General features: G+C 43.1%; 1 protein-coding gene across 1 annotated transcript in view; it reads left to right on the plus strand.

Annotated features, from left to right (window-relative positions):
* Positions 1 to 292: 292 nt before the first annotated feature.
* maml2 (mastermind like transcriptional coactivator 2) overlaps positions 293 to 21622 on the plus strand; it is a 41549-nt gene continuing 20219 nt past the window's right edge. Inside the window, exon 1 of the mRNA XM_030108596.1 lies at positions 293 to 1546. Within this exon, the coding sequence (XP_029964456.1) occupies positions 1136 to 1546 (411 nt within the window). The 5' untranslated portion in view covers positions 293 to 1135. The remainder of the gene's footprint in view (positions 1547 to 21622) is intronic.

Genomic DNA, 21622 nt, shown 5'->3' on the forward strand with positions numbered 1-21622 from the left:
CATCTATCCATCCAATCCATCCTTCCATCATCCATTCATCCATCCATCTGTCCATGAATCCATCCATGCATTTATTTCATCCCTCTCTCCTTCCAATTAACGCTTCCTTCCTACCTCACCCCATCCATCCATCCCTCCCACCCTCCCTCTCGCCCTCCCTCTCGCCCTCCCTCCTCCCTCCTCCCTCCTCCCTTTCTCCCTCCCCCTCCCTCCAGCCCTGCAGTCCCCCCCTCCTGCCGCTGGAGGGCGCCTGTGTCCCCGCCGCTCCGGCCTGAGTGCATCATGTCAGAGGAGGAATGTTCATACAATGAGGGTCTGTGTGCAGCGGCTCTCTTTCCTCGGTGAACGACACGGACAAACGATTGTCAAAGGGACTATTTGAGACGTATCTCAATCGGTTTCGGGAACGACTCCCTGCGTTTCGACCGCTGGGTTTTTGACTTAATCGCAACCAGATCCTTCCCGATCCGGATGGAAAGAGAAAGAAAGGACTCGTTTCTAAACAAAAACAAACAGAAAATGCGTGAGTCTTGAACTTTAGTGGATTTCTCTCTGTTTTTTTTTTCTTTTTTTTTTGTGACCGATCGCTCACTTTCTCTTCCAGTAGATGTTATTGCTGGGATCATTTAATCGGAGATAAAGTGAGCCGGAGCCGGAGCAGGGGATGTATCTATCTATCCATCGGGTGGAAGTGAAGTTGTGCGTGCTGTGGTTTTGAATCATTCAGGGATTCATATTGAATAGACGATTCAGCCTATTTATCTGCGAGCAGAGGTCGAGTCATTAGGATCGGGATTATTCCAGCTGTAGATCCACGGTCTTTTTCGTTTTTTTCGTTTTTTTTTTTACACGTGAATCCACAAACTAAGACTCCGAGGAATAAGATACACTTTGGTAACTTTTTATTACCCTTGGAGGGAATGGATTGATCTGATCATTGTGCAACTCGTCATTTCTTGGATACAGTGTTTCTTTCTTAGTTATTGCGTGTATTTTTTTTATTTTTATTTTTAATTTTTTCTTAAAACCACATGGGATCCTAGTTGTGTCCGTACGTCCTGTTTTCTTCCATGCCCGAGCTGCGGTCCATTACGAGCTGACTGGACCTCAGTCTTCAGAGAAACTTCCAGCGGGCATGGGAGAAGCGACCCCGGCGCAGCCTGCCGCGGGGGCTTTCGTGCCCATGCTGGGTGTGGGTCTGGGGGCGATGCCCGGCGGGGTGGGCAGCGGGCCGGTGGTGGGCTCCTCCCGGGGCTCCGCGGTGCCACAGCTGCACAGCGCCATCGTGGAGCGGCTGCGCGCCCGCATCGAGCTGTGCAGGCGGCACCACTCCACCTGCGAGAACCGCTACCAGAGGGGCCAGGCCGAGACCTCCGACCGCGAGCACGAGAGCACGCTCCACCTGCTCAACATAGTCCACCAGGGGCCCGGCAACCGCAAGACCAAGGGCGGCCGGGGATCGAACCAGCAACCTCCAGAGTACAGCAGGGCCAACGGGGAGCAGAAGGGCGCAGAGGGCGAGCAGAAGATCTCCACGCGCATTGCGGTAAGTGTTGGGGGTGATCAGACACTAATGGGTTATTGTTACTGGTGAAAATCAATTAGGAATAATTGAAATAATGAAGAGTGTCCATCTGCGTCCATCACATAAAACACCATGTTTCCAAAAGTATTACCGCAGGTCTTCCTCTCATCGATTTCAGTTGTTCCAATCACCTCCATTGATCTGCTATATAAAATCAAGCGCCTTTGCAGACTGTTTTAACAAACATTTGTGACAGAACAGGTCACTCTCAGGTGCTCGGTATGCACAGGATGACACCTGTGCAGTGTGAAATTCACTCACGATAAACTGCTGGCAGAGCTATAGCTATCTGTGACTGGGAACAACAGCAACCCAGTCATGAAAAAGGCCAGCCACAGCAATGTCTGACCTCAAAATGCTCCACAATTCCCATAAACACACTTCTAAATCTTGTTGAAAGCCTAGAACAGTCAAAGCAAAGCCTGGAACTGACACCAGGTTGAATCCGCTGGTTCGAGGAATGAGATGTCACTCAAATTCATATGAAAGTGAAGACAGGCCAGTTAATACGTTTGGTAACATAGGTACAGTAGAATGAGGTGGTTCAGTGCTCAGTTTGCATGTTCTCCTGTGGTTTACGACTACATTTGACATTAATTGGTGACTCCAGATTGCTGGTAGGTGAAGTCCTTTTGTCCAGGATGTATACCTCACCTTCACCCAGTCAGCCTAGATCAACTTCCTCACCCAGCAATTAAAACGTTAGTACAGAAGAAAGCCAGAGTGTGATGTGTTGGTCATGGCTCATTATAACTGCTAAAGATCACTTAATGCAAAGGGCTGAAATAATGCAGGCTGTGCTTTTACACTATATCTGTGATAGTAGAGTGAATTTGTGGCGCAGTGGTGGTTGTTGCTGGCTCAATATCAAGTTGATCTTGAGCGCCTTTCTGTGCACAGTTTGCATGTTCTCCCTGTGTAAACATGTACTCTGGTTCCCTGCTACCAACATGCGCCTGAACTAAAGTGTGTTTGATGCTGCTGTTTTATAAGATATGTGCATGGATGGATAACAGAGATGATGCAGATGGTGATTTGTTTCTTTTACTTATTACGATGTGAAAATACAAGCCTCCAGGACCCCCCTGAAATTCAGACCAAGAAACTTTTTTTTTTTAAGACGTCGTTTGATCTCGATCTCCTCGTCGCTGATCATGAATAAACTGATTTTTCAACACAAGCGAGCCTTACAGGACAGCCTGATCCACATTAAGCACAGCGCAATCGGGAAATACTTTAAAACAAGGGTAGTAAACTCAGGGTTCCCGATGCTCATGATTAAAGGGCCCCTTGAAGTGAGCATACTGATACAGGATCACAGAGCTTGTTTGCAAAGCAATCCATTCTGAGGAAATGGTTTTGGGGTCATTGGGCCATGGGGATGTTTTGCATTCACTGCAACATCTGTACTGATCCAAACAGGGATGCAGATGCTCGCTGTGGCTTGTTTAACCTATTTAACATGCAACCTTAACAGAAAACTGCATTTCCTTTGTGTCAACTGTACCTGTCACGGAACAGGGTTTCTCAGAATGCCTCAATGCAGAAGTTAGTTTGTTTTTCTGACCTCCCTTTGAGTGATTTCCACCTCTATTTTATATCATTTCAGAACCTTTAGATTAAGGACAAAGTAGTGTATTTCCATAACAGCTGAACCAGCAAAAAAAAAAAAGAGCAGGCAGGATAGGGAAACGTCGCCATGCTCGCTGCGTGCCTGGTAGTGCTGATAGGCCGGACTTCCTGTATGGCATCTGTTAAGGGAACAGCCAGCAAGATGTGAGATTTATTCTGTTGTTTTTGTTTTTTTTCTTTCATTGGGCATGAGGGAGTTCAGCATCCAGGCTATGAATTATTTCCCAAGCAGCATTTCAATATAATGTCAAAGGGGCGAAAGCCTGCAGATGTTCCTTTTCTTGCTTAAGATGCTGGATGGAAAAATAAACAATGCAATATTTTTCCAGTAAAGCCATAAAAGGGCAGCAGTGATTGTTCCGTAATTTTATTTATTACCGTCACTGGAATTGAGTAGTTGTATTAGCTTTTGCCTTGATCAGGACATTTAAGTAGATTCTTCTTGATTTATAGCGTTAATAATACAAAAAAAAAGGGCATTGTTTTTTCCCCCTTGCAGTTTTCCTATTTACTTTTTCACGCTGAGAACTAGAGAGACGGTGAACACGATGCAAGGCAAGACACAACAGCATCATGGATTATATTGACTGTCTAAAAGAGGTCAGGGAACATCATTATCATGTACTGTTTCATTTTTACTGATGTTGACTCTGGAGTAGCTTGTTCTATATAAAACTGATGAGTGCAGCAAGATGGTGAGGAGGAAATGAAGTCCTGGTGCACTTGTTTATATCAACCCCGAGGTTAATGTTTTTTTTTTTTTTTTCACAACTCATGAAGATTGGGTGAGGCAGAACAGCAGGCATAGCAGAAATCCCCCTCCATGCATGTATGCTGAATTATATGCCATAAAATTAATTAAACGAGTGCAGTGTGAACATGATATGTATGTTTTCCAATCATCTGGAGCTGCAGAGATGGAAACTTGTGTTTCAAGCGATTTCTGGGGGTTCAGGAAAAGTTCTCCATACTGCATTCTTCTGAATTAAAAAGTGAGGCATCTACAATGACCACATCTGTGCCTGTTATTGACTGTTCACATTGGAATTTGCAATGGTAATGTACACCGAGCGAGGGGCAAACAACACAATGGATTATGACTGGCTGCGAGCGCCGAGTGAGCAGCACTTAACAACGGTGCTCATTGAGACCAGATTAACAAAGGATATTCTTTTAGATGAAATTGGAGAAATGGGAAAGATGAGATAAGAGCTTACTTATCGACTCAGAAAATGATTTTCCATAAAGCTGCCGCGAACCCATCGAACGCTTTCGGATATTCACATTTGAGCCTGTTGTTTCAGTGCCGGCGTTTCAATATTTCCCTTCCTACCTGTATCGCTAAATGTATTCTGCACAGAAATAGGTCACACGGCAGAGCTTACAAAACGTTAGCCCTCTATTACAATATACAGACATCCAGTTTCATCAGAGCAGGATCCAACAGTCGTCTTTCAACGATACAGATAGTGAGCGGAGAAATGAATAGCTCGACAAACAATAACAGAGCCATGCGGCATGCGAGCATGCCATGCGCTGCCATGGCCTATTATCATATGTTTAACAAATGGCTCACTAAGCACCTTCTTGAAAGATCTGCTGGCCATGGAGCTGTTTGAACCACACGGCCTCCATATAAATGTTTGGAGCCACTGAATACATTTCCTGCGCGTGTTTACTTAAAGTCAAACAAGCCTTGAAAAAGCAGTAGGCGAGGGATGCTTGGTGATTAACAGTCTGGGGTGTACTGGGAGGATTTTGTTATTACCCAGTCGTTTACTAGTGACAGATCTGGGAACTGCTGTCCTGCTGCAGCATGGGCTCAAAGCTCTCCTCACGTCTTTTCCTATTATCTTCAACCACTTGTGATTTCGTGAGCCCGTTGTGCAAAGCAGCTTTTTGAAACCCAGACAAGAGGTCATCTACTTTTGAGAAAAATGAATAAATAAATAAAAATACAACCCCATGACCACAATCAGTACTGGTGTCTGTCATCTCACCAGATTATTTTGTCCTTATATCACTTTCTCTCTCTTGTGCTTCTTGTAACTCTACTCTGAACTGTGCAATGAAGGCCCAATGCCAAATACACTGTAAACTGTACCTTGATCAAATGGTTAAGAATTCCTTCAAACACTTGTCTGTGCTTTTAACAATCGAGCAGATATTCCATATGTGAAGGTCACGGCCTCTGCAAGAATGTAGTCAGTCAAAGAGGTTACAGGATGATTAATAGGTTGAAAAGGTGCTATGAAAAATACTTTTGAAGCAGTTCTTCATCCACTTGATCTCTACATGTTAAATACAATGTTTTGACATTGAAAGTTTTTTTTTTTTTTTTAAATCCTCTAAAAGTAATCATGTTGATTTTTAATGGCTCATCCAAAATTATGTCATTGGTTGCTTTTTGATTTATTAATCAAACCCGACTATTTCCATCTGACCAGGGCATTGACAGCTTCCTCAAGCGGCATGGAGAAAACAAAATTCCTTGTACTCACTTGTGGTCATGTATGATGGATGAAGAGTGTGTGCATGAGCGCCGGGTGGGGTGTGCACTGTAAGTGTTTCCTGGCAAACCTTGTTTGGCCGCCGAACAGCTTGAATCAGAGCCGCTGGTGGTCTGATCTCAGCCTGGCTCGGCTGTGATGTGAAACAATTAGCCCAGGTCCGCCGGGGCCACCCACGGTGAAGCCCACAGCCCTGTGGATGCAGGGAGGATCCATGTTCATCCCGCAGATCACTGCCGCGTTGTCATGGAAAAGCTGAAATTTTTCCTTAGCGGAGAAGCTGGATGTCCATCGGTTGTGAATACTGAATGAGTTTGAGTCCACTTCAGCGAGGAATAGAATTGCTGTGGGTGCTGTTTATTGACAGCATGACTGCGCTGTAAGCCTGATGTGATTAGGCGCGTTTCATTGTGCAGACTGCGAGATGAGTTGAGCATCTCACAGGGCTCTGATTTAAAAGAAATTAAGATAGGCCTCCATATACTCTCGTAAAGCCATCTGGTAATCTCCTCCTTCTATTAGGGATTAGTGCTCATTCCAAGATGTGCTTCAATTCATTTCCACTTATGTGTACTTCATTTTTTAAATGGGCCAAAACAGAAAATCAGTTATTGTAGCAATTAAACACCTTCATTTTGAAAGCAGTGCAGCTGTTTTCTCTCAAAATCTTTGCAGAGCATTGAACTCGGAGCAGTATATAGTACAATAGTTTTTTGTGTAAAGGCATGTATTGTATACTATGAAATATATGCACAATCGCACTACTATACATTTAATTCAACAAAGTCAAATCTCCTGGGATAAGGATAAAGTAAGCCATGGATTATTTTTGAATTTTATCTGTTCAAATATCCAACTATCCATCATCTATACTTGCTTTATATAATTTAGTGTCCCGGGGAGCTGGAGCAAATCCCAGCCTAGAATCGGCTAAAGGCACAACCAGATGGAAGATCGCACCTACACACAGTTGTAGACGGCACTGAATAACCAAACGTAATATGCATGCCCTTGAATTGTAGAAGGAAGTCAGAGTACATGGTAAAAACCCATGCATGCCCAGGTAGAACATGCAAACTCTGCACTGAATCAACCCAGCTCCAGCCTGCTGTCCCTACCTCTAATAAGGTTGTAATTAGCACCAGCAGTTTCAAGCAAAGATGAAGATTTCAAGTGAAAACACAAAAATTTGATTGCGTTTTGAGCATCCGTTTACGTGACAACAGAGGTCAAAGCCAATGAAAATGTTTCTGTCGTTTCCATGTGAACAGACATCGTTTTCAAAATGTTTCTGTGTGTACCTGAGACTTTTCTGGAGCAAAATATGTTCTCACTTTAAGCATTGGAAGGATTTATCATCTTTTTTGTCTGAGAGACAACACATCAAACAGATGCACTGACCTGTGTACTAAAAGCCGGAGCCGTGTAACGTCTTGATATGGACATTTCACAGCCATATAAGTAGACTTGTTCATAAATTTTTAGCACCAAGTACATGTGCTGTCTGTATGCTCAGTTTGTCTTCGGGGGAACGGCAGTGTCTCCCATATGCTCCTGATGCTGTGTGTCCAGGAAACGACTGCCTCTCTTAAGATACTTGTTTTGACGCTATGGTAATTTTGCCTTCGTTAAAATAGATACTGGCGAAATCATCCGTGTAATGGATGTCTCATTTTCAGTAAACAGCTTTATTTTAACATCAGTAAACATAGGTCTTTACCATCTCAGCGACACATACGTTTCATGATTATGATTGCTGTATCCTTGAGGGCACGACAGGAACAAGCTTCGACAAGTTTTTCATTCAGTAGCCGACCCAGACGCCAGATTATTACTAAGTGGCAGGAACAAAGTTCGCTGATGACTGACATTTCTCAGAGGAGCTTTATTTTTCAATCTCTTTTACTTCATGACTACATGCCCTGATGATATCATTAACTGCATTTCCAGTCCTGTAAACTGGAGCTCTAAATATAATCCATTGCTGTGATGGAATAAGCCAAGACATCCAGCAGCTCATCGGATCAAATCTGAGTATGTCAGATCCTCGGCTTTTAAAATGTCAAATTGTCTATAACGTCATGTCATGGCCCTTGTTTTATTTTCCTTACGGCTGTTGTTACTGTTACCATTTACTTTCCTCCAAGAGCAGCGGATTTTTTTATTTTTTTTTCCCAGAAAAGACTTACGAGACACTCAAGTTTTTACAGCGACAATAAAAGGCTTCATGAACCGACGATGGCGCATCAGCTAATGGTAAAAACAATGAAAGCAACGCTGGGTTGTTACAAGTTGTTGAGTGCAATTCTTTGTTTTGTGTGAGTGGGTGAACATGGAGCTCGGCAACCTGTTCGGGGTTTACGTTTCACCCAGTGCAGCAATGCAAGGGGTCAGAGACCATTGTGGGCCTTCAAGTACAGTAGTTATTTTAGGTGACTGAACGTATAAATAGATGGGTGTGTCATCTATCTATCTATCTATCTATCTATCTATCTATCTATGTATTTGTAATGGTTTTTGAAAAGCCAATTCTCAGCGTGTCATGCGGCGGTGGCAGCAGCACTGTGTTGGAAATCGTGCTGAGAATCTGGGACATCTCAGTACCTGGCAACATTTGCATTGCCTCCCCTTCCCTGAAACGAGCACACTTTTATACTTCCGTGGAGTAATTTAGGTTTGGTTAACAAGTTCAATGCTGCTCAGGAGCGCACATTTGCACGTGTGCGCACGTGCAAGCACGCGCACGTGCGTGCACCCACAGACACGCACAGAGACACCGAACAGGGAAACAAAGGAGAACATATGAATCAAGACAGACGGAAGTCTGAAGGCACCCAGCAGGGCAGTGAGGATGTGTGTCAAATCAAAGGCATTTATGGATCATCTGTTCTACAGTATCTCCAGCAGCAGTGTCTTAAAAACCCCCACTCACACTTCCCATCTTTCCCCCCACCCACTCCTACACATTTCCACTCAGCCACCCTCCCACTGGCACAACCAGACACACACACACACACACACACACACACACGCACACACGCTCCTCATGTTTTATTCAGCAGCCTATGGGAAGGCTGTATCTGTCTTTGAAGAGTGCTGCTGAAATCATGTAGTAAAGCCATCTCATCCTCAGTCTTCAAGGGAGGATACACTGTAGGTGGGAACATGCTCAGTAGAACACGCAGCTTTGACAGCGCAGGTGGGCTCGGTTCACTCTGCTGCTCCGCCAGGCTCAAAACGGCCCGACCTTTAGGGTAAATGTAGCATTTAGGTGCCGGAGCACCACCGGCCGCCCTCGGATTAAACGCCTTTTCTGCCGCAGACATCTGCTCGCCGTCCTTGGCGCTGCTCCCCTGCCTCCAGCAGAGCTTGCAAGGCAGCAGCTTTACCTTCAGACGCCACAGTGGAGAAAATATACATGATCAGCATCAACCTTGATAAAATCTCCCCCCTCGGTGGCACAACTTTTGTTGTTTTTATGTCGGATCAGCTAATTTGCACTCGGTGTTTTGATAACCAGCAGATCGTGCCGCGGATATGCTGCTGCCGACTGTTTGCTGTCGTTTGTGCTGAGAAACGGCTAATATCTATTGATTTATCTGTGGTGAACGTGAAATTAATCTACGTCGCACCGTGGTGCAGTGGTTTACAGTCTTGTCTCACAATGAGAACGTCCCCGGTTCATATTTCGCGGTTAGTTTGAGGCCTCGTTTACACCGTGTTTCACCTGGAAACGCGGCGTTCTTGCATTCTCGTTTCACAAAAGTTTCACATTTACAAGGAAACATTCTGAAAGTGGTATCTGTGTTTTTTTTCACAGACCTGTGTCACTGTTATCTTCTCTGTTTAGTCTTACTGCTGAGTACAGTGTTATTTTTGGCTGAAGCAGCTTAAGAAATTGAAACTCTGTGGTTTTGAATTATGACAGTTGAAACATCTCATCTGTAATCTGATCAATTCAGTAAAACATTTCAAGAATTATTCTTTTAATTAGAAATTGACTACAAAATGTAATCCGACGAGAGGAAATTCCTAAAATGTGGAGCGACTGTTTAAACGTCCTTGTTGATTCTGGAGTTGCACATTAAGCTGTGCGGCAGACTCTTGTGAATACGTGTAGACACTTGTTTCATGTTGTGAATATGAATTACCCTTCTACTTAGTGTTCCTGTGCGAGTGAACATTTCGCTTGGTTGAAATACCTCCGTTCCCAGAGGGTTTGGATTAGAGAGTCCCCGCCGTATCCCTTTGTTGTTGGTGTGTGCTTTCAGCTTCCTCCCAGTTTGTTGCCAGTGCTTTGTTTAAATTTTCGAGTTATTATATGGACCTCCAGATACAAAAGGAAACGTCTCATTGGTGCCACTGAAGTCAGCGGGGATTTTCTGGAGGACTAATACATTACTGCTGCCACAATTAAACCTTTTTGACCAAGTAGATAGAAGTTTCATGGCTTTTCGTCATCTGGTTATGAAGCCGGGGGCGAGGGACCGTGTTTATGTTCGCCTGTGTATCTTCAGACTCATTGTCGTGGTATCCGTTCATGCCTGATGTGATTTCTTCTGCTCGGAGAGCTCTTTGAGGTTTGTCAGGTTTTTCCTGCTTGGACTAATTGAAGAGAGGGCAGGATTGTGTGTTAGGGGGAGAGAAGAAAAAAAAAAAAAAAAAGGCCCAGGCGAGGGGAGGGTGGAGCGTAAAGCCTCGGAGTGTCTTTCCACGAGTGCTCTGCTACCCGCTGCTGAAACTGGACCCCTGTGGGAACAAGCATGTCCAGGTGTATTTTATGTGCAGCGCATGGAAGGTGAATCCAGGGGACAGATTGCAGGCAAAATAAAACACACGCTGTGCTTTCCTGACGCCGGTTCAGCGCAGTATTTACAGCGTCGGCCGGGTTTTTCTCATTCATGGCGTGCGCCCGCTTGAGACGGAGGAATATTTTTGTGTTTTTGGAGCTGACAGTTGTGGGATCAGATAAACAGGAGCTTATCTATAACTGTTCTCACACTTATCCTGACAATCAGCCACCTGATATGTCAGCTTCCCGGACTTCTTGTAGCTGCTGCTGTAAACAGATCTGATTATCGCCGCCGCCGCCACCGCCGAACTGGGCGTGAGTCTCCAAACACGCCTGGATAGTGTGTCTCCCCCTCACCTCGCTCAAACGCTGACAAGCCTTCACAGATGTGCAGAGCTCAGTCGTAGCAGTCTTTTGTGCGCCAACAATCGAGTTCAGAGCGAAAACGGGCTTCACGCGCAGCGGGACTTCAAACGGCCGGTCCTCCCCGGGGTCATTACCCTCCTCAGGAAATGAGAAAGTGGGCTCCCGATGTCACCGGCAAACCCCCTTCGCTCCGGCTGCTGGGTTAAACTGAGCGAGGGGAGGAGGAGGAGGAGGAGGGGGAGGAGAGGGTGCTAGATCAGAGTTCAGGCATGTTTACATTACAGCTCAGGATATTTCTCAGAGCCGGGCCAAGCTGCTGAAGTTCCCAGGCTCCGGAGCCGCAGAGTGCTGAAAAGAGGCACAAGCATTCACTTATTCTCCCCGGTGCTCCCTCGCTCTCCTGTGCTCTGGGGTCCCAGTCAGAGTTCAACCCCATTTGCATCGCGGCTGTGTTCTGTTCTTTGCTAAAAGTCGTCCTTGGAGGGAAAGGGTAGGGGAGGGGGGCACGTTATGGTTTTGAGAAATATGAAAGGTGAAAGTCACGACCTTGGCCGATACGGGACAATGCTGGCCAGAGAAGGTGTTTGTTCCGGGGTCTTGTTTTATTAGTGGCTGTGAGGACCTGGGAGTACATACAGCACGCTACGCCTCCTCTTTGGGAGGAAAGCCTTTGATATGAACGTCCGTTACTCAGTCCTGAGCGTAACAGTGTGTGGAGAAACAAAGGATTGAGCATAACAGGAGAGTTCAACATACATCAATAACATCAGCTGCTTTATTAAATATACCTATGATAAGATTCAGGGTTAATCAAGTAAACACTTTTGATTTATTCATCAGTATTTTTTCAACTTCACTTGAAAACAAATGCTGACATTCACCTTCTTCTTCTTCACCTCATGATTCACCTTTACATTTCCCATCCTGCTGTTTGGTTTCATCATCTTCTCTTTAAGGTTTTTACTTCTAACTGAACTCCTTGACTCTTAAATATTAATTTCTCTGCCTTATTTAAAGTTTTATTGCTGATTTGACACACATTCGTCACAATTCCTCACTGATGAGAATGATACTCAGCGACAGTAAGAAGCCCAGTCACTTATTAGCGTATTATGTCGTTGGTTTATTCACGATGACAAACATACTAACAGCATTACAGTGTAAAAGGCCTTTTATATCGATAAAATTAAGCACATTTAGCAATCTCAATAGGTTAAATTGGTACTTTCAGTTTTTAAAGTAGTTGTTCTTTACCCCATTAAAGAAAATAGATAATTCACTAAGACTTTTTATGTTCATTATGAAGCTCTTGGTTTATGTAATGATACTCAGCGACAGTAAGAAGCCCAGTCACTTATTAGCGTATTATGTCGTTGGTTTATTCACGATGACAAGCATACTAACAGCATTACAGTGTAAAAGGCCTTTTATATCGATAAAATTAAGCACATTTAGCAATCTCAATAGGTTAAATTGGTACTTTCAGTTTTTAAAGTAGTTGTTCTTTACCCCATTAAAGAAAATAGATAATTCACTAAGACTTTTTATGTTCATTATGAAGCTCTTGGTTTATGTAATACTGCATTGTGAGGCTGTTTTGGGCTGTGATTCTTGTATGAAAGGTGCTCTAACTGCAAATAGATTTTTATTTATTTGTGTTATTTTTAACTACCAGCTTGTTAAATCACTGCAGCATGGCCGCCGATCATCCAGAGTTTTCACGGTTTGCGCTGTTGCTTCAGGTTTGGGCGCTGCCTGCTGGTTTAAAGCATTACAATCAGCTGGAGCTTTAGTGAGTTTAGAGGAGGAATCGGTTTTACTTGGTTCAGACCAGCAGTGTCAAACACATTTTAGTTCAGGAACCAAAAACAGATCCATGTCATCTTGACCGGACCTCACTAGGTAGCCAGCCATGGGCTTCATTGGAGCCTCTTGCTGGCCGGCTTTGGCCCACGGGCCTTATATTTCACACCCCTGATTTAGAGCAACAACATCATTAAATATCAGAAACCCGCTTTACACACCTGAAATTACTCCCAACCTCAAATATACTGAGAAGAAAACAAGGGAAAGTCAAATGCAATGTCAAATGTGACAGTTCGGTTCCTGTTCTCATTCTGGGTGAGTCGTCAATAACAAATAAAGGGGAACATTTTCTGGATAAACTGTGGAATTGTTTCGAGAAAAGTGCAATAATGTTGTAAATGTCTGGTCAAATAAAGGTGAAATAGCCTGTTATTGTGTTTTATTGGTCATATTTTACTTCATTCTGTGATTGGAAAGCAGCTGAATTCCTTGTTTTTCTGTGTAAACGTGGACCTATTTCATATTTCACGTTAAAACTGACGGTCAGATCCTGATTCAGACCTTTCTGATTATCACACTGACCCGTCAAGAGCATCACATACAGGTCCGGTGGAGGAACATAGGTGTTCTTGTTTAGTTTTTTTTGCCTGTGCTCTGCCAATAAAGCTGAGAAATGGCAGCTGGAATGTTTGTGTTAGTGCTCTGCTGTGGCGAGGTGTCACGGTGCTGAGCTACGCTTTGGCGCCTGTTCTCTCTCCACCTCGCCCGGAGGCACACACACACACACACACACACACACACACACACACACATTGCTGTTGCAACTACAGCAAAAAAAATCAGGGGAGGATCCCTGGTCTCTATCTGCCCTGTCGGATCGTCCACAGACCGGCCTTAACGGGGAACAGGGGCCGCGGTGACGGCGCCGGCGCCAGGTTTGGGGGCTCTGATGAACACACTCTGCCTTACAGTGCATATTACACTTCATTCAGCATTTTATGGTAAATGGTGGACTTAAACTGTTGACTAAGGTTGTCCATCTACAAAAAATTGTATATTTGTACGATCGCAGCATTTCAGAAAAACAGCATTTTTCCCCCCGTTTCCATGGAGACGGAATGGCACTGTCTCCAAAAAATTGCGTTTTCAGTGGCTTCAGCCACCGTTGTTGTGTAAAATGGACAACAAAGCACAATAAAAGTTTCTGGTTTTTGCCTGAAAACGGGGCCTGAAACAAACTGGTGACCATGAATTCCCAGAAGGCGTAAATGTGAGTGTGTGTGTGTGTGAGTGTGTGTGTGTGTGTGTGTGTGTGTGTGTGTGTCTCTGCTTTGCCATGAATTGGCAGACTGTCCAGGGTGTAACCTGCCTTCGCCCAGAGTCAGCTGAGACTGTCAGACGTTCTGTTCCCTTTTGTTGTGTGTGAGGCAGTTCCTCGTTGCTCTCCACTCTCTTGCACGCACTGCTGCAGGAGTTTCTGTGGATATTCGCTTTATTTTCAGTTTAAGGAAATGAGAAACGAAAACCATAATATTCAGGGAACTTCACAAAGGGGATTCCGAATATCTTAGTAAGTGGTTTCGGTTGTGCCTCCGTCTCTCTGAGCAGTCTTCCTACAATTCAAAATGTAAAGGTTTTTAACTCAGCTAATTACTCTTAAATTGCTTCTTTTTCCACTTTACAGTTTTATCTGTTTCTCTTCATCTAAAAATAGTGCAAAATGTGTTTAATTCATTCCATAAAACCAGGTGGTGAATGTAATCCGCCAGAAGATAAGAAGATGTCTTACAGCTGTTAAAAATCTGTCTTTTACCTACGTATCAGTGGCTTTTAAACCGGACTGTGGAGTCAATCTAAGTTATCTGCTGCACGTTTATGAAAACCATACAGTAATATCAGCGATAAGGTCAAGAGCAGGTTGTGCTGGAAGTCTCCTGGCTTGGCCCTGTGACCTGTGTGAGTGGATTTAAAGAGGATGAATTGTGATTAAAGGTTATGCTTGTGAAAAGGACCTGGGGCACAGATGTGTGTCATATTTAGCTGCGTCTTGCTCAAGGAAGGGAGGTATTTGTCAGGTCAAGTGCTGCCACAGAACAAGAATCAATCAGTGAAGTCTTACAGTATGGTGCCAGCCCCCCGGGCCAAGAGTTTCCTCGCTGTAAAAAGATATATATGTTAATTAGAATGTATGAATAGGTCATCTGGCTTGAGGAAACTATATAGATTTTTGCCATCACAATTCATTGAAACTTTACATACTATAAGACATGAAGACATAGCCCCATGGTGGATCTAAAGTCATTTATATCCTAAGTTTAATCTTAGTTGGGTCTGATCGGTAAAAGTATATATTTTTTTCAGTCTAAAGATAAGTCTGATTTTATGTACTGGACATTTTTTTTTTAAATTAAAAATCACACAATATGAAAGCAAAAGACATTCTCTTCATACTTGTAAAAAGCATGTTGATTGTCGTGCTGCAAGATTTCTGAATTCTTCGTCGCGTTTTTCACAGCTTGGCTTTGACGCTGATGTGAAGAGGCTCAAACGGGGCTGGTTTTCACCTCATCGATGATGAGTGAAGGCTGGGTACACTCAGATCAACACACACACACACACAAACACAAGGCCTTTCATGATCATTCTTCATGAAATCCGGACTGCTTATGAAGCTTACAGATAAGTAAGAAACAGAGTAATACCTCCGATGACCTGTGGGGGCAGTGTTGGACAGTAAAGCTCATATATGACCAGTTCAAGGAACAAAGCAGGAAGTAGCAGCTTGGAACACAACAAGAATGGTGATCCTGAAGAAGAACAGCTGTACAGATGTGAGCTTGGATGCAAACAAATCTCCGAAATTACCTCACCTGGACGTCAGGACGGAGTTTTCACTAGCAAACATACAACAAGGAATTATCTTCCAAAGACCAAATTTTAAATTCCACTTAGGGACACAAATACATATTTTAGAAGTTTTGAATCTGTTTCATCGACATCTGGATTAGAAACATCGTCTCACGTGAAGCCAGCAGTGTGCACTGCCCTCTACTGGAGGTTTTGATTAACGGTCTAAAATCTCTCTCAGTCGTCAGATTTGACTCAAAACCCCTCAGTGTAGAAATGTTTATGGTACAAGAGCAGTTTTGTGCATTTTGTGGCGACTTTTGGGGAAAGTCCGTCAACTTTAAGGTTAGAAGAAAAATCCTTTTAGAGTACTTTTGCTCTTTTCGAATGTCGAAATAAGTTACTTTCAACCCAAACTGTGCGTAAGGGTTAATGATTCAACTCCTCCACATTATTCTCCCACTGTGTCAGTTAGTGTGGAAAGATTGCAAAAACCCATCCTGAGAAGATTCTAATAAAAAGAAGTATGGTGATTAAAAAGAAAAAAACCCCAGAGAGAGAGAATCCATCCTTTAAACAAGCCCCTCTAAATTCAACAGGGCTGGTCTGGACTCATAAAATGTAGATTGTAAATGATCATTAGGTGAGTAAAAGCTCATTCTGTTTCCGTCCTGCTCGCAGAGAACGAAAGAAAGAAAAAGAACCATGATGCTGCATTCTTTTCATAGCTGTTAGTGAGAAAGTGGGGTTATTATGTGAGCGTATGCATGATAACAAGAAGGAGAAAGAGAGAGTGAAGAGAACATTCCTTTCTCACTCCCACTCTCCACCACCACACCCCCCCCCAATGCTACTCACTGCCACCCCACCCCCAGTTTCCTTCCTGTGCTTTTTTTAGAGTCTATTGGATGTTTTTTCCCACATCCGGCAACAAAGCCAGCCTTTTTATGCCATATTCTAATAGCATGGCGCTTTGTGGTTCACCGACAGACACAGGCATGGTCAATCGTAATAAACCCATCCATTTTCAAATGTTGACTCTGTTCTGACACTTTAAAACGGGATATTTAGGCAGTGTTACTAGGTTGATTCTGCTTCTTCTTCTTTTTTTTTTTAAAAACACTGTTGTGTAATGGCTGCAGATACTTGCCAATACAGAGAACTGTGCAACATTTAGACACTGAAAGTGAGGGTATTATTATTATCGAACACTTGAGTGTTTCTGCATGCAAAGCAACACTTCTTCAAACTTTACTTGATTGTTTCAACCATGTTTGAGAACAGGGTCTTCTTTTGATTGGCTTTTCCACCCTCGTTGTTCTTTTCGTGTAACTCCAGTCCGGTCAGGTCTCGGCGGACATCTTTACATCTGCTCCAGGGCTTTCTCCTCATCAATGACGGTGTTGTTGTTTCTTTTGTGACTGGAGGTTGTGCAGTGGTTACCTCTGTGCCTCACAGTCAGATCCCCGGTTCATGTGTGTTCCCCTTTTTGCGTGTGTGGGTTACGTCTGGGTTTCCTCCCACAGTCTAGAAACATGTGTTTCAGGCAAAGCGGTGCTTCTCGACAGCCAATGGGAACTAAGTGTGAGTGTGTGTGTGAGTGTGTCACTCTGCATTAGCCCTGTGATGGACTGCTAATCTGTCTTTGTTTTTCCCTTGGGTGAATGGTAGCTTGTTTCAACCATCTCTGAGAACATACTTTGGTCTTTTTTTTCCGTAATTCCAGTCTGATCAGAGCTCTGTGGACATCTCTGGATCTGCTCCAACATTTTTTGTTCCCCTTCATATGGAGTTTACAGCTCCGTGGTTCGGGGTCATTTTCATGTCACAGAATCACATGGGGACCCGTCAAGTATTTTCCCCCGTATTAAACAATTGGATGTGTTCCATTAACCGTGTGTTGATAAGACCAGGGTTTCACGTCCCATTTGCTTTCCAGCGCGGTGAGACAGCGCATCCTGAGAACTACCTCTGAGGGACTTTGACCCGGCTGTTTAAACTCACTCACATTCAACAAACTCTCGGCGAGGCCGGCCTGTTTGGGGAAGTACCAAGGAAAAAGATAACCAGCGCAGCAACAGCAGCTGTTTAAACCTGAAGATGTAGACATGTTGATATTTCCTGCTGCAGGCAAGTGGAGCTGGAGCGGTTTCTTTAACGCTGAGACAAGCTAGAGGCAATTAGTGCCTTGCCATTTCTGCACACAGGCGTTAAAAGCAACTTATTTCATCGTGTGTCTCGAACAGATAAGCTTCTGTCTTGAGGGATCCAGCTTTCTAAATTGGTACTACAGCATGTTTTTCTCATTGTTTTTCCTGTAAACATGAGTTAAAGTACATTTTTTTAATGCTTCCAGTGTATTTTTGCGACATATACATTTAGAACTGAACCAGTTTCAAAACACAAACTCATAAAGCTACTTTAAGTTGCATGTACAGTATTAACAGGGTTTTTAAAGAATTTCAATGTGACTATTAAGCTCCAGACAGTCAAGCGGCAGTTCATTATAGATTTCTGCCATAGTTCCCACAAATATTTTTCAGTAGCTCAGCCTCATTTCTTCACATTTTCAGAGTGATTAATAATCTCTTAATAGCTGAGATAGACATCTCATGGGAAGGTGTGTTGAAAATTGGTCAATAATATGTCAAGTGATAGCAATTTGACTTTAAAATTGTCACGATCTCACAAGCACTGTTGTGTTTTGACTCAGCATATCTCACTGTTCCATTTTAGAATTTGATAACAGACGCTGTAAATCCAGTAAGGAATACTTTGCATGCTTTTTCTGATTTTTGAGTAAAAAAAGTCTGATGTAAGTGTGATTTTGGTTGTTTTCACTCTTGAAAACATTCTTCTTTTCTTAATCGATGGCCTAAATGACTTTTTTGCAACCTTGAGTCTTTAAAACCAGAAGGATGGTTCAATAAGTGCTCTATAACGAGTTAAATTACCACAGTAACACGGTAATCAACTGCGGGGTGTTCAAAAAAAGAGACATTTTATGGAGAAAAAAAAAACTTTGCTTATCCAGGAGAGCATTAATGTCCAGTGAGAATCAGGAGCAGCGTGTTCCACCTTCTCTTGAGCTGCTGCTCTTATTCACCAAATGCTGTTTGATTCCAACCTTGTTAAATTAGTCGTAGTTAAATGAAATAGCCCAACAGAATAGAAGGTACTCATATAATAAATGCCCGTATTCTTTTCAATAGTTTGGATTACTGTAAATGCAGACGCACAGTTTTATTGAGTTTTACTCCCCTTTGTGATTCCCAGTAAATGAATTCCTGAGTAAGTGGGAATTTTCCCCTCTGTTGTGCTGCTTTGGCTGAGCTTGAATCGCCAGGCTCATCTGTTTTGCCCGAAGTAGTCAAAGCGAAGGGGGGAAAAAAAACAGCTGTCTCCTCAGTGGAGGGACGACTTGCCACAGTTGAACTGTGAAATCCTCGCAAGTAAGCAGGATAATCTCTTCCACCCAGACCAAATATCATATCCCAGGATGGAAATGTAAATAGTTCCACGTACCCAGCCTTGACCTAACGGGCTGTCATTTCATGAGAGAGCAGAGCACGCCGTGCTGTGATTTCCCACCACGTTACCTTTTGTCTCACCGGCAGCGGCGTGCAGCTGTGGAAGAAAAATCCAAAAACCCAGGGACAACGTCGCATGTTTTCATTACTGTGAGACAAACAAGCCGAGGGAAAGCAAATCAACAAAATGCTGAAACGCTCAGCCTTCAGTAGCAACATGACGGCAGGAGGGGGAATACTCGAGGTCTGCTGGTGGATCTGCCGTATGACAGCGCCTGTCTGCTGAACTTATTGTTCTTCTACTGTGTGTTCCTGCAGAGATTCACTGCTGTGCTTCCATTTCTATTCTCATTAAATGCTCTTTCATCGTGAGCAGGACGTCTCCATCTATATTATTGGCCACGAAAGTAAGATTTTTGCAGTAAGAGCAGCTGATTCTTACTTTGAATATACAGTTAGATAAAATATTTTGCTGTAAATGTGAGGGGTGTGTGCATTTAGTTGGCCAAACAATGCAAAATCAGCTCAATCAGTTCAATATGGAAACATCAGATTATTTCATCAGGACTTGATATACTGAGATCCTGTATAAATGTGTTTTGACATCATGTGCAAACAGTAGTATTCAAATGAGGGCTGTGTGTGTTTGTGTGCGTTACTGCTTGCGTAGAGCGATTGGATGGAGCAGTGAACGGCCTGAAGCACAAAATGAATCCTTAGTGTGTCCAATTGGTCGATCAGCTTCCACATGTCTGCGTGCAGTGTTGAAATTGCACCCGTTTTTATTCATATAAACCTTGTGCAACATATTCTCTCGCAGAAGCAGCATGATTTGACTGTGTCAGGAAAAATACAGCATGTGTTCCCTCCACTGGAGCAATGCACGGTCACATTCAACTCAGGCATTTGGATCTTAACCAAATGTGGAGTTCGCCACACTGAGACCAGTTTGATATCATGACAAAGTCCTTGTAATAGAATAGTTTGAGCCTGGATACATGGTGCTTAGATATCACTGTTTTTTAATGTTTTACTTTTTTACACTAATTGATCTGTCTCCATTAGAATGTTGTGGAATTTATTACAGTATTGTGCAAAATCAGTTTATTTAGGTGTTTATTCACATCTTGTTCATGATATGACATTTCAACAGGACTGGATCCACTTAAAAAGAAAAAAAATGAAATAGAATTTTTCAAATCTGCAATTATCTTAATCGTCATAAATCCCCTCAATCAGTTTTAACGGCTGTTTTGTGTCTTGTAACTTTCTAATGAATGTCAGCGAATGCATCATGGGAAAGTTGTTTTTTTCCACTTGGACAGATTACCTGTGTGTGTGTGTGTGTGTGTGTGTGTGTGTGTGTGTGTGTGTGTGTGTGTGTGTGTGTGTGTGTGTGTGTGTGTGTTGCGACTTGCAGACAGACCTTAAAGCACTGGTTTACCAGGCCCACTCCAAACACACACAGAAACAGCTCGCATGCAGAAACTTGCCCACAGTTTTAGGTTTGGCTGCAACCTTGAACTCGCCCTGCGAGTCCCACTGCGCCGGCCGCGGCGCGCTCAGGACCTGTCAGGATCACTGATGGATATGCAACTTTCTGAAGGACACTTTTATCCTATATTGGTAGGAAAGGCAATAGAATGCAAAAGAAATACTTTATTAGTCCCAGAATATGTTGTCTGGTTTTTAGTCACTAACTAAAGCAGCACAGAGGATTATTATCCTTTTTATCCTCGATGGAATGAGTCTAACAGCTGGAGTGACTTCTTGAAGCTCTGACAAAATTACCTGTAAATAAACATTTTTATCTGATTTACACACCAGGGTGTTTTTTCAAAAGGCCTCTGATCTCCTGGCTGAAAAGCATGAGAAGTAAAGTGTATAAAACTACCACAAACTAGCAAAAAATACAGAAAAACATAACCAGAAAAACTAAAATGAATAAAATTTCAAATTGTTCAACTGTTGAAATGCTTCAGCTCAAATGCTAGGAAAGGTAGAAATTACAAGACAAACCAAAGAAAGCAAATAAAGTTAAAATACAGGTAAAACAGCTAAATTAATTAAAAAAATCAGCTAATAATGGCTACAGAAGTTGAATCAGCTTAAACATTTTGAGTGTCCTTTTCAAGCAGTGTTTGAAAAAATACTTTAGTTAGAACTGAATTCCTCATCTTATAAAATTTTGGGAATTTTGTGTCAATTTTGTTTTCATTCTCTAATTATAATTTTGTCAACTGAAATAAAAACTCGGTAAAGTATCTCCTTTTCATAAAGCTTTATGAATGAACCGTAAGAGATGCGCCTTTCTGAGCGGCGTTGTGGTGAAGTTTGCAGACCCCTGGTTTCTTCTCTCATTCGTAGCGCTGTTGGGTGGTCTCCTCACACAGCCTGTCTCCCTGAAGCCCTCCTCAGGTCTGCCTCTATTCGTCAAAACACTTAAGCGCCGAGCGCAGGTGGACACGCTCACTCTCGCCAACATACAAAAGCAGGAAACTTCTAAATAAAAGCAACGGGCAGTTTCCAAGTGTTTTTCTTCGTCGCCTTTGGC

This window comes from Salarias fasciatus, chromosome 14 (assembly GCF_902148845.1).
Source record: "Salarias fasciatus chromosome 14, fSalaFa1.1, whole genome shotgun sequence".
Lineage (NCBI taxonomy): Eukaryota > Metazoa > Chordata > Actinopteri > Blenniiformes > Blenniidae > Salarias > Salarias fasciatus.